The 13,685-nt window shown below is 43.5% G+C and overlaps 1 protein-coding gene across 3 annotated transcripts in view; it reads left to right on the top strand.

Annotated features, from left to right (window-relative positions):
* Window positions 1-487: 487 nt before the first annotated feature.
* Window positions 488-13,685, top strand: part of DGCR8 (DGCR8 microprocessor complex subunit) — a 35,681-nt gene continuing 22,483 nt past the window's right edge. For 2 of the 3 annotated variants that reach the window (XM_032771163.2, XM_032771162.2), the window contains exons 1-3: window positions 488-620; window positions 10,390-11,399; window positions 11,937-12,096. In XM_032771163.2, the coding sequence (XP_032627054.1) occupies window positions 10,677-11,399; window positions 11,937-12,096 (883 nt within the window). In that variant the 5' untranslated portion in view covers window positions 488-620; window positions 10,390-10,676. Of the gene's footprint in view, window positions 658-10,389; window positions 11,400-11,936; window positions 12,097-13,685 lie in introns of all 3 variants that reach the window. The other variant, XM_075060042.1, reaches the window with a different exon arrangement.

The following is a 13,685-nucleotide window of genomic DNA, read 5'->3' as shown; positions in this document are numbered from 1 at the left end:
CACCGTCAGCAGGCTCCCAATTAGCCTGCCCTATTTCTTGTTGCCCTAGTCGGGGAGGTAATTGGGATTTCCCTGAAACGGACTCTGGGGCCTTGATGGTGCTTGGATACCATGGTGATGGTTGCCTTAGCAACACACGAGCCAAACAACTCCCATCTCCTGACAGGGCTCCCCGAGGGCCTCCTCCACTCACTCTCCCCTGTCTCTAAAGAGGGGCCGCCACACCTTGGCTTCGGCCTCTACCCATTCTTGGATCCCGAAACTGCCTCTTTCCTCTCCCCCCGACTTTCCTAACTCCCGCCTCCACCCTTCTCCCATTGGTCACTTCTACGGGGAGCGTCTCCTGGATGTGTGTGTATTTGCTGGAGAAAATGACATAATCGAAAAACTGCCAATAGAGCGCGAGGCTTGAGTGATTGGCATATGAATATGCCAGTATGATTGGTTCAGAGCCCGCACAGTCCCGCCCGGGGGAGCAAGAGCCCCCTTGAAGCAGGCGTTTCAAGATGGCGCCGGCTGGGCGGGGGAGGCGGCTCCTCTGAGGAGGCGGCGGCCGAGGCACTCCCTCCACTCCCCCGGCCCGGGAAAGCGGAGCGGCGGGGACACCCGGAATGGCCCAGGTGGGTGCTGAGCCCACAGACTCCCGCGTCGAAGGAGGCGGGCAGGAGTGGGGCCTACGGCCCAGCCGCTCGCTTGGTGCCGTCCCCCGGCCGGGGTGATGGGGAGGGTTTCCCTCTCCTCCCAACGCCCCGGGCCACAATTCTCTGCCTCCTCAACCCCGCCCCGTCCCCGACGGACGGGGACTATTCTACCTCCTCCCCAGATCCACCGTGGCCGTGTGGAGGCCCCGTCCTACCTGCACCTCCTTTTGAGTCCCCGCCCCCCCCTGCCCTTAGTGCGGGCAGTGAGGAGGCGCCCGATCTCCCCCCAAGATAATGGCGACAAACGTCCCGGGGGGAGGGGATTTTCTCTGCTCCATTACCCCCCACATCCCATTGCCTGGCTCGCGGGGGGTGATGGGAAAGAGTCCCCCCATGCACTTCTCCTGCCCCCTCCCCCGCACACAGTGGGAAAATGGGGATAGGAGATATTTGCCCTTGCACATCCCCTCTTCTCTGTGTAAGGGGAGGAATCTCGCTCCCTCACACTCAAGGTGATGGGGGAGACCGGCAGTTCTCTTCATCTCCTTTTGCATAATTCACAGGCTCGGTCTCCACAATGTAAGTAAAACTCCGCCCACTCCTTTTCCGCCCCCCTCCCCATCCTTCTGATTCCCTTCACGCTGGGGTACTGAGGAGAAGCCTGCACATCCTCCTACATTCCGATCCCCTCACCTTAACTTCTCCTCCTTCACTTTGGGGTAACAGGAAGGATTTTTCTTGTACACTCTTTTCTTCTGCTTCACTGGAGTCATGAAGGTTCTTCTCTGCACCTCTTCTATTCCTAATTGTGGATTAATGGGGTGGATTTCCATTTGATACATTCCCAGAACAGTATCTGTATGGGGGGGAGGTTACCCCTAATTCTTCTTCGACTGGCTCTTCTGTGGTCAGGGGAATGCAGACGCTTTCTCCCAATCCTTTCCTCCTTTAAATGATGAAGATTCTTACCCTGATCTGTTTGTGTGAGCAATAATGAGGTTTCTCTTGGCCCAGCTAATGGGGATCCGTCCACACCTTGCCACTCCTTCCTGACTGGGAAATGAGGATTCTGTACTTGATCACTTTCCAACCCAATAATGGCTCCTCCAGTCATCCTCTTGCCCCAATATAATGGCATGTATCTAACATTTCCTCTATAACCTCCTTTTGCCAACCCAGGCAGTGGGCACAAGTCCTCCTACCATTAGATGGAGACAGGAAGCTGGCAATGCTGTGTGCTGTCATTTCCCATTCCCAAGGAGAGGTGGGTGGGCTGGCTGGCTGGCTGAACCTTTGCAGTTCCATTTCTGTCTCCAGCAGGTGGGAGATATCTAGCCAGCCAAAGAACTTAGAACTTACTTTTTAGGGGGGGGTTTCTTTGAAATTTTCCCTTTCTGTTACAGTTAGTTAGTTTAGGGATTTTCATAAAAAGTATGACTACTTTATATTCACATTAACACTATATGGGGAGGCGGTCCTTTGGCTTTGATGTGGTGTTTTTTTTGGCAAGAATTACCTTGCAGAAAGCTGCCTTACTATTTGTTTGTTCCCTCTTTTTTGTTATTAGGAAACCAATACTTAAGTGTGGGGTGACTGGAAGCCTTCCTTATTCTTCTCTGTACTCTGCACAGTGACAAATGGTCCCATACTGCCTCCCCCCACCACTTCTCTTCTGTGAGCAAAGCTATTGAAACCATTTTAGCAAGTTGTTCATACTGTAAGTGGAGCAGCCGTTTCACTATTTGAGGGGGGCTAATTTAAGGTGCAGTTTAGTGCTACTTTTTCCAGATAACCTACTGTAGTACTTACTCATGGACACGTGTGACTGGTTTCCACCAGGTTGCCACCTGGAACTGGAGTATTACTGAGCCCTCTGGCCCACCAGCCTGGCTCGCTCTCACACTGTGCTGCTGTGACAAGCTGCAAAGCTCTCCAAGCTTGCACTTTCACCAGCATTCAAACAGGTAGGGACCACACCCAGCTGCAGTTACTTGCAGGCTCTCTAACCGCGGGCGTCTCAGTCTAGGACCCCAGAGCAGTACTGTCCTGCCCTGCTCAAATCTGGCTCTTATATGGGTTTAATAGCCAGTCCGCCTCTCCCTTAATGTGAAGAGGACCATGCACACTTGTAGTAACCAAGCTGAGATTTTCCCCAGACACCTTAGTCAAACACACATTGATTTCGATTAAAACATATAATATAAGTTTATTAATTACAAAAAGATAGATTATAAGTGATAGCAAACAGATCAAAGCAGATTACCTGGTAAATAAACAAAACTGCAAACTGAGCTTAACGTACTACAGTAAAAGCTTTTTTTTTTTTTTTTTTTTTTTTATGCAGCATGTTGGGGGAATGGGGGTGCCAGTAAGTGAAAAATTCCAGTTAACTAAATGGGAGGGAGTTTGGGTATGGGAAGGGATGCAGGTGCAGGCTCTGGGAGGGAGTTTGGGTGTGGGAGGAGGCTCGGGCCAGGGTGTTGGGGCATGGGAGGACTTTTGGGGTGCCAGATCCAGGAGGCGCTCACCTCAGGCAGCTCCCCGCAAGTAGCAACCTGTCCCTGCTGTTCCTTGGTGGAGGCAAGGCTAGGTGGCTCTGCGCACTGCCCCTACCCCGAGCGCTGGCTCCATTCCTGGCCAGTAGGAGCTGCAGGGGCGGTATCTGTGGGCGGAGGTAGCAGGCAGTGCTGACTAGCCATGTCTCTGCCTAGGAACAGCAAGGACAGGTGGCTGCTTGTGCGGAGCCCCTGTCCCGAGCCCCCTCCCACACCAAAACTCCCTCCCAGAGCCCATGCCCCACACCCCCTCCTGTTCCCCTACCCCCAGTCCTGCACTCCCTCACGCACTTCAAACCCCTTGTGGCATTCCTCCACCTAGGAGCAGTAGGGACATGTTGCTGTTTTCTGGGATCCACATGGAGCCAGATAGGGAGTCTGGTGGCCCTGCACCAACCAGACTATAAACTGGATTGTCTATGAAGATTAGAAATGCCGATTTTATAGAGCTTTCTGGTTGGTACAGGGTCGGATAACACAGGCTTTATTGTAGATAGATAGGATATGAATTAGCAAATTCTCACCCTGAGTGATACACCGGCTGGCAGATTCTTAAGGCACAAACTGCCTTTGCTTTGGAGCTTGGGTTTCCCAGGTTTTCGTACACAGGTTAGAAATCCCTTTAGCCTGGGACCATCACTTTCTCCAGTTCAGTCTTTGTTCCTTGGGTGTTTCCAGGTGTGGTGTTACAGGGAGAGTGAGGTACCATTGTGATGTCATTTCCCACTAGCTGGAAAGCTCTTTTGCTGTGACCTGGGTCAAACAGTTCCCACTGCTATCTCTGAGAGGTTTTTGGTTTGCACAGCTCTTGGAGTAATCCTTGTGCTTGTGTGCATTTCCTCAGTAAGCCATTAACATTGTTTGGCCTTTTTACTGTTGTACTTGAAAGGCTGCTTGTGGATGTTTTAAACCTCACAACATGTTTCAGTAACACATGCATAGCCAAACTTCACATACGATGATGGCACATATAATCCAGTGAGATATTAATGGCTAACAGATCAAGACTTTTAGAATGATCTTTCACAAGGCATATGTTGTGCAAAACATATCCTGATGATATGACAGTAGTGAATAAGGGAGTGCCAGGGGTCACAACAGGGATGTGACCATACTGGATGTGATCACTGACTGGCTGCACCAGTGCTCCTAGTGTTTCTGTGTGGTCTTACTATCTGTTTTGTATATGTATGTTTTCTTTCCTGTATGTGGGGAAAATCATGGCTGTATCCCTGTTTGGCTTTTTTACTTTGGGCATCTTGATGGCCTCCAGAGATTATTCCCTACCTTCAGAACGTGTTTCTCTATGCCAAGACTGGTGACATGGAGGAATATGAACTGTTCTGTGCAGTGGTGATTTATGGGGCCGCCTCCTTTAGAAGCTCAGTTCTGATTTTGTGACAATGGTTAATTCAGTCTTTTTCCTTCAAAACTGAATCTTCTTTATTTTGTTAGCAGAAAAAACCTTCTCTCCTGAGGGCAGTGTTATCATGCGGACATGGTAGATGCTGATGACATGAAGACAGATGATCCTGAGTGAGAAATTCCTCTTAGGGAAATAGTCTGTAGAGTTTGGGTTGGGGTTTTTTGGGTTGGACTTCTAAGCTCCATTGATTATACAAGTGGCCTGCACTTCTATTCTAAAACATGGCTTTCTGGAGCCAGAGGATAAGGAGAAACCCTGGTTATGGTTAGCCATAGAAAGGGCTCAGGTTTCTTCTGAACCACTCATCCTTTCTGGACATTTTGGGCAGGGAATGTATGGTTTCTAGCAAGAAACTTGATTTCCTGAAGACCTTTAGGGCTTTGCCTTTGACTGGACCTGTTCACATGGCTGGGTACTAGATATTTTCATGTCTCGTGGCTACTCTGTCAAGTTTATCTTGTAGCAAGAATCTGTCACCTTCAAAGAATATGCTCTAAAAGGCAGCAAAAATCAGGATGGGTAGTATGTTGTCTTGTGATTCAGTGCTTGTTTTGCTGTTCTTAATAGTCCCTGACAGCGTCCTATATACTGTCCTGTTAGAATGTGATGAAAGTCAACTCCTTTCTGTGCTCTCCTTCCAGATGGAGGTCTAGCATTCTATAATTCAGATCGTCTGTTTGATGGAGTTAGGTGTCCTGTAGATCAATAAGACACAGACCTACATGTCTATATTCCCTCCAGTTTATCAGAAGTTCCTTCAATTTCTTTGTTCTGAATGTTCAGGGTGCTTAATTTCCACTTGACAGTAGCACTCCACAACTTCTCAAAGGAATTCGTAGTTCTTACTACAGCTTTTCAAAAGGGTGGTGTTAGTCAGATTTCCTTAGACAATTTTTTAGTATGGTCATGTTGGTCATATGGCTTAGCAATCAGCATGAATCTTCAGAGAATCCAATGTCTGGATGGTAAATAAGAACCTGTCTCTACCATGGGAATTAATGTCTCTTGAGGCCAGTAATTTAATACCTTGATAGGTAAGCTGTTCCTTTTGGAATATTTTAATAGTGAAGCTGCAATCAAGGTGAGTTTCTTGATCCATTTGGCCTTTGTAACAGCTGATGGCATGTCTTGAGATCCATAATGGCATTACTGGATCTAGTGTGATTAGCATGTTGGCTATCTTGATCCGGGCTCCATTTGGCTTTGTTTTTAGCAGAGGGCCCTCCCAATCATCCCCTTAGAAAACAGGTGGTATAAAGGGGGTAAAAAGAGGCCTTTTAAAATACTCTCTGTATAAGGGGGTTTCCCAATTGCCTCTTTATAAGTCCTCTCTCCGTTCCCGATGTTAGAGGTGAGGGTGAGGATGTGGGTGGGAGTGCTGCTATGCCCTGCCTAGTCTTAGCTTCCCATGGCTCATGGGGAGCCTTGAGAAGCAGAGGATAAGTTAGATCAGACTTGGGGTAGCTCTGTTGCCAGCAGTTAGGTGCAAGACAAAAAATGCAAGAAACATAAAGTTGGCTTAATGTCGCCTTGGACCTTCTTAACCCCATTCCAGCTGAAGCAGATACCAAGTAGCAGACAACTTGATTCCCAGTTCATCACTTCAACTTTGATGTGAAGGAAGGACTAAGCAACAATAATTGTATAAGCAATAACGTCCAGATGGAACAAAAGGTGCCAAATCGTAGCAGGTAAAAAGGAAGTTCCTGTCTTCTGTTATTCCCTTTGCTGTAAAACTCGGCCCAAGAATAAACTTCTTGAGCTGTAGCTGGACACAGCCTGGGGAAGGAGAAATACAGTGATTAGTATTTTTGTGATATGCCGTAAAAGATGATCTTTCTAGTTGGATCTGAGAGCTTCCTGATCAGACAGGGAGGTAAACTGTTCTTCAAGGTCAGGAAACTATTAGGTCTTGGAGTGGGTACGTCTTTCATCCTTGGGATTTTGAATTTGTCTACATAAATTTCTACTCCTTACAGCCAGCATCCTTCTCAAGAATCTCTCTGGAGAATCTGGACCATTTAGGAGGCATTGGTTCCCAAAGTTAGTGAATTTATGCTGAGATTATTGGTTTTATCTTCCCTTCGGCCAAAACTTTCTGATGAAAAGCTTATTTTACCATGGAGAACATAGGAATGTATGTCAATTCAGTCTGGCCATTATGTGGATGTATGTGATGAGAATGGGTTTTTGTAATGGATGCATTCCACAGAGTCTAGGGTGTTTCAGAGCCTGGTGAAAAATAGCAAATCAGATCACTCAAAACGTTAATACAACAATCCTCCTGCCTTTTTAGGATGGGATGGATAAACACTTAGCATCAGCACCCTGAGAGTCCAAGTATCAGCTCTTTAAGTTTTACAGCAACAAAATATAATTAATTTCTAGTGGCTTCCCATCCAGAAATAATGAGATTATTTTAGAGCAATTAAATTGAGGCTTTCACAGATTCATAGACTTTATTTAAAAAAAAAAAAAAAAAAAAAGGGTGAGTGGGCCAGAAAGGAGTGCTGTGATGATGTAGTCTGGCCTCCTGTTTAAAACAGGCCAGAGGACTTCTGTGAATTAATTCCTCTTTGAATTAGAGCATGCCTTTTATAAAGCATCCAGTCGTGATTTAAAAATTGCCAGCAGTGAAGAATCCATCACAATCTCTGGTAAATTGTTCCAATGGTTAACTACCCTCACTGTTAAAAATTTGCATCTTGTTTCCAGTCTGAATTTGTCTCGCTTCAACTTCTGGCCATTGGATCCTTGTTATATCTTCCTCTGCTAGATCGAAGAGCCCATTATCAATGTTTTGTTCCACATGTAGGTACTTATTAATAAGGCTGATTCTGTCACAGAGGTTGTGGAAGTCACGGATTCTGTGACTTTCTGCGAACTCCGTGACTTTTGCAGGTGCTGCTGACCCTAGTGCCACCAGAGCAGCCACCACTGAGGTGCCTCATGGCCAACCACACCATCTGCTACTCTGCCTGTCCCAGGCAGCTGGCCCTAGGGAGTGTCTGAACAGCGGTCCTGGGGGCAGCTGGAGCAGCCGCTGTGCGCTCTTCCTCCCCCCACCCCCCCAACCGCCAAATTTAGTCATGGGTATTTTTAGTAAAAGTCATGGACTGGTCACAGGCTGTGAATTTTTGTTTATTGCCCGTGACCGGTCCATGACTTTTACTAAAAATACCCATGACTAAATCGTAGTCTTAACTATAAGGCATGTTTTCCAATACTTAAATTGTTCTCGTGGCCCTTCTCTGACTATTCTCCACTTCATCAACATTCTTCTTGAATTGTGGACTCTAGATCCAGACACAGTATTCCAGTAGTGGTCACACGAGTGCCAAATAACTTCCCCTTCCTCCTCAATATTTCCTTGTTTATACATCTGAGGGATTACATTAATGTTTTTGGCCACAACGTCTCAGTGGGAACTGATATTCAGGTGATTATTCATCATGACTCCAAGTCTTTTTCAGAGTCACTGCTTCCCAGGGTAGTCCCCCTTAAGTATTCCTTTTTGTTTCTAATATAATTAAACAAAAAAAGCCTACCCTTTAACTCTGCTGTCCGTAGATTTTTGCACATGTCCTTTGGTTTCAGTTAACAATTTTCTGCAATTCCTTCTTCTGATTTATATTAATTGCTCTCAGCTTCCCCTTTCTTCTGTTTGTTCATACACGCACACAGCCTTTCTGTCTCACTTGTGGGATTATGGCTATTTGGGGATCTAATAAAATATTCTTTAACAGTTTCCAGTCGAGCTTTTTTCTCTTTAAATTCTTTCTTCCAACTGATTTGGCTCATAATTTTCAGCTTTGTGAAATCGGCCCCATGTGATAATTGTGATCACATTTGTACCTTAGCTTACTACTAACTTTTAGCTTTGTGCTCAGTTCCTTTTTGTGAAGATGAGGTCTTCTATCAAATTCCCCTGTGTTGGATACAATGCTTTTTGAGTTAAGAAGTTGTCATCTATAATATTGAAAAATTTGGAGGATGTTGTTGTGCTGAGAGCATGAGACCTTCAGCATGTGTCACTCAGATTGGAGTCCCTGATGATCACACAATTTTTTTCTTAAATGTTTTAGATGGGTGCTCATCTTGTTGCCTAGTTTGATTAGGCAGTCAGTAGCCGACCCCATCTAATAACCCATTGTGTAATTAAGTGTGAAGACATTGATCTGTAAGCATTCAACATTGTTTTCTTGTTAGTAACTTGGAAACAGGTAATGTAATTTTTGACTGAATGTCACTCCTCTTTTCCTTTACCCATGATTTGATCCTTCCTAATTAGATTATAACAGTAGATTTTAACATTCAAATCATGCTTTGTTCTTCTTTAGTCCATTGGGACTTCAGCCTGGTGCTACACATTTCACAGTTGCTTTGAACTCAAAACTGCCTTTTTTGTGGCCAAGCCAAGCTTCAATTCTTTGCTTTTTATCTTTCATCTATCTTTATGTGAGTAGGCCTGGCATGTTGTAATCCATTACATTTTGAATGCTTTAATTACCTGTCCTGTCTGTGTTGTAGCTTGGATACTGTTGTTGAAATTCACTTAGCCTGGGCTAGCATAGAGAGAGAGAAACGAATTATAATTCTCTAACCTAAGTCCCCCTATGGTAACCCAGACATCTTGCCGTTGTTTCTTCATATGTTGCCCTATGTTTCTTCATACTACTGACCAAGACTTCTGAAATGTTTGGGTACAATTTCTCTATTGCCTGGCAAGTTTTTGAACAGCGCAGACTCAGCCAGCTGACTCTCGTAGGGGGGCGTAACATCGCTTTATTTCCTGCTGGTAGGAGGACTTACACCCACTGTATGGGGTGGCACAAAGGGATTGGAGAAACAAAATTAGCAGGTAAGAGAGAACCATAAAAGAGTACCTGGGAAAGGAAGTAGGCCACAAGGCTCTGCACAGAGAACAATTAACCTCCTTCTCTCTCTCCCCATTATATAAAATGCAAGTAAAATGGTATTAAGAGCCTATCTGATGTAAAATTACATAGACTAATTGAATGTGTGCCAGTCTAAAGTACCTAAAATACTTTGGCTAGTAGATGCTGTTCAAAATTAATAGTAATGATTAAGACTTCAGTGTTAGCACTCTGGATTTATGTTCTAAATATCTGTCTTGAGTAAGGCATCCTAGTGACCTGTAGTAGTCATGGATATAAGACCACACAGCTGCTAGCATCCCTACTTAGAAAAGCTCTATTCAGGCTTTTTAGTAGATGATCAAATTTTCTGTGTTACAGTATCCAGTGAGTAATTTCTGATTGTTAAATCTATTTTTCAAAATATTGCAGATAGTTAATTGAACATTGAAGAAAATAATCTATTGTACCTTATAGTGAAGGTAAACAGTGAAGACTTAAAATCTGACCTGCTTTAACATTGCAAACTAGTTGTCTTTCAATTATATAGATAAGTAGCATTCTGTTACTAAGCTACTTAATACCAAAATCAGCTGTTTTTATCTGACCCATTTAAAAATCAATGCTTTGTACCTGCTGATCATGCAGCAGTAGTTACCAATTGGTTTTCCTGGAATTGTGCTGGCATAATGTGATTCTGGAGCACAAACAAAGAAGCAATGAAAACTCTTAATTCTGATAAAAAGAGCATTACAATCAGTTGGAAGTGAAAACAGATGTTCAAGTATCCTTTTTAAGTAAGAGTTTGGGAAGGAATTCCATTTTTACCTCTGATGAATGGGACATTTGGCTTTCAAGCTTTTCTGTGACAAATCTTTTTCTTTTTGTAGGTTGAAAGAAGAAAAGGAGACCTGCTTGTCCAATGAAGATGCGCTCTACTTAGTCTTCAGCTATTTAAGCTGAATGCATTGTGATTTCCAATAATTGAGACAGTGATTCTGAAAGCTGTCTACATTAATGAAAAGAACAATGTAGTCAGCTTAACTGAATCATCAGTGTTGCATATTGAATAGAACATGATAAACCTATCTTGATGGACTTGTGCATGTTAGGAATATAGAGTATATATGTTTATTTAAAGCTTTGTTTTTTAAAACAGTAGTTTTACAGTTTAAATATGGAGAAAACTGAAAATGCACCTCCCCTCCCCAAAGAACCTGCAAGAGAAATGAATGTGGAGAACCAGACTTGTCCCCCACCTCTGCCGCCTAATGAACAGCCTCCACCACCTCCCCTGCAAACGTCCAGTGACGCAGAGGTAATGGACGTTGGCTCTGGTGGTGATGGACAGTCAGATACCCCTGCTGGGGACGCGCACACTGTCTGCAGAACACAGCTTCTGACAAAGGGATCTGCTTGCTACAAAACTCGTCTTATAATAGACCCTAACAGTAGTGACCAAAGCCCAAGAACTGCTCGTCATGCACCTTCAGTTCGAAAGTTCACCCCTGATCTTAAGTTACTTAAAGATGTAAAAATTAGTGTTAGCTTTACAGAAAGCTGCAAAAGCAAAGACAGAAAAGTTCTGTACACTGGAGCTGAGCAAGATTATAAACCAGATACAGATTTTAGTATTAATAATGTCAATGGGGATTTGTATGTTTGTCCTTTTGGTGGTAGTAATGGTAAAGCTGTAGGTGTAGGGGGTGAAAATGATGACAAGAAGGATGATGAAAATGATATTGATCAGGAAAAGAGAGTGGAATATGCAGTTCTGGATGAGTTAGAAGATTTTACTGACAATTTGATGGAAATTGATGAAGAAGGAGGAGGGTTCACATCTAAAGCAATCGTTCAAAGAGATAAAGCAGATGAAGAAACCTTGAATTACCCTTATGAGGTATGTAAATATTTTTTACCAAGTGATTAGAAAAACTTTTGCAAAGATGTGTAAGAAAGACAGGATCTAAGAGCTTGTAGTCTTGAAGACAAAAATGCAAAATTCTTCGACAGAAGAAATTCTATCTATTATACACAACTTTAATTAATTAATTGAATAAATTAAAGGATGATTTAATTTATCATGGTAACAATTTTGGTGATGGTAAAATTTTTGAATGATATAGCAAAAGACTTTAGAAGGTGCTGAATTTAGTTCTGAATTGTGATATATTGCCTTTTAACAGACTCTTTAAGGGCTACCTGGATAAGTAGGTTTCATTTCGTTCTTTTCAGATTGTCATGAAATATCAGTTGCTGATCCAGTGACCATTTATGAAAATTTACCTCCTTGTTTTTCAGTCTCCTTACCATGGCCTTGGGAATCTTTCATCGAAATCCATAGGCAAACTATTTATAAATAATTTGTACCTTTTCTTGACAGAGCAAGGGACAGTAGTAGCTATAGAAGGATGGTATTTGACCATGTCTTTTGCAGGATGATTTTGATAATGATGTGGATGCTCTGCTGGAAGAGGGCCTTCGAGCTCCCAAAAAGAGGAGAATAGATGAAAAATATGGAGGTGAGAGTGACCACCCATCTGATGGGGAGACAAGCGTGCAGCCAATGATGACCAAAATAAAAACTGTACTTAAAAGTAAGTTACTTTTCATTAAACCTCTAATTTTTCTATGGTGCCTGTATGTAGAATTGTGGGCAATTCAATATTGGAACTTAGTAAAGACAGACTGCTGTGGTTCTTACTGGTCAAGGGCCTCTCTTCATAGGCTATGACCATGACACTTCTAGATTTCAGAATTTAAGGTTTGAGAATTTTTGTGTTCAGTCCTTCTCCATAATGTGCAGATTTATTCTATGGATTTATGGAGATGTGATGGGGTTTCTAGGGTGCAACCTGGACTATGAGACTGCTGAGCTCTCTATCCTACCCACTTGGGCTCCCTCTCTCACTGTGATGCTGTTGGCAAGCTACAAACCTCTGGCAGGTACTGCACTTACACAGACATCTGCAGGCAGGGACACCCCTAACTGAGTTACATGAGTGCTTCTCACAACCACTCATGAACCAGCAGTAGAGAGGCTCTAGCCAGTTTCCCCCAGGCTTGCACCCTGGAACTGTACTGTCTTGTCCTAGTCAGAAGCCTGACCAGTGTAAATTCATTACCCAGTCCCTGCCCCACTCTTAACATGGGGAGGACACACCCAAGCCTTTGTACACTCAGCTGAGATTTCCCAAGCACTTCAGAAGACACTGTTTTAGGTAAATGTAAAACTGATGTATTAACTACAGAGAGATTGATTTTTAAGTGATTATAAGTAGTAAGCATAGAGATCAAAGTTGGTTACCTAAGAAATAAAAGTAAATTCACAATGTGATTTCTATAAACTAAACAGGATTTGAATCAAGTAATGTCTCACTCTGATAATAGAAACAGGTCACAGATCTTCAGCACACTGGCTGGAACTGCCTTCCAGCCCGGGACCATGCTCCTCACTTTAAAGTCTTTGTCCTCCAGAAGTGTTTCCAGGTGTTGAGTTGTGGAGGGAAAGAGGCCAAGTTATTATGTCATTTCCCCTTCTTTTATAGTTTTTCTTCCAGCTTGCTGGAAAGATCTGTGCTTGTGACATGGGGGGTCTGCCCCCATTGGTCAAGCAGCCTCCACTGTCTGTGTGCTCTCTGAGAAGTCGTCTTCTGGGACGGTTCCCTTTAATGGGCCATCAGCGTGTCTGGCTACTCCACTATTGTACCTAAAAGGCTGGTTGTGAGTGTTCCTAACCTCACCACATATTTCAGTAACACATACATAGCAAAACGTCATAATTTCACAAACAATCCAACAGGATATTAATATTCAGCAGATCAAGACTTTTAAAATGATACCTCACAAGGCATATTTTTATACAAAACATATAATTGTATGACAGTGGTGAATATGGGAGTTCAAGGGTGCCACTCTGAGGTACAGAGTGCCATGAGAGAAGTATAGGGAACACTTCTGCATTAGCAAGCAGATGAACAATGTAATCTACTTTTTCTTCCATCTTTAATAACATGGCATGGCCAAAAAGTGGAAATGTTGTTCTCCTTCAGTCATTTAAATTTTGTTGTTGAAGTTGTCTTATTTTACAGGGAATATTTTGTGTATGAAGAACTGTTGAAAGTCAGTTGCTTGCATTTATGTAGCATTCCCTGTGTGAACATCGCAAAGCCCTTAAATCAGAAGT

Source organism: Chelonoidis abingdonii, chromosome 22 (assembly GCF_003597395.2).
Source record: "Chelonoidis abingdonii isolate Lonesome George chromosome 22, CheloAbing_2.0, whole genome shotgun sequence".
NCBI classification, from domain to species: Eukaryota; Metazoa; Chordata; order Testudines; family Testudinidae; genus Chelonoidis; species Chelonoidis abingdonii.
Note: the sequence above shows the minus strand (reverse complement) of the source record. Positions and strands in the feature narration are given on the sequence as shown.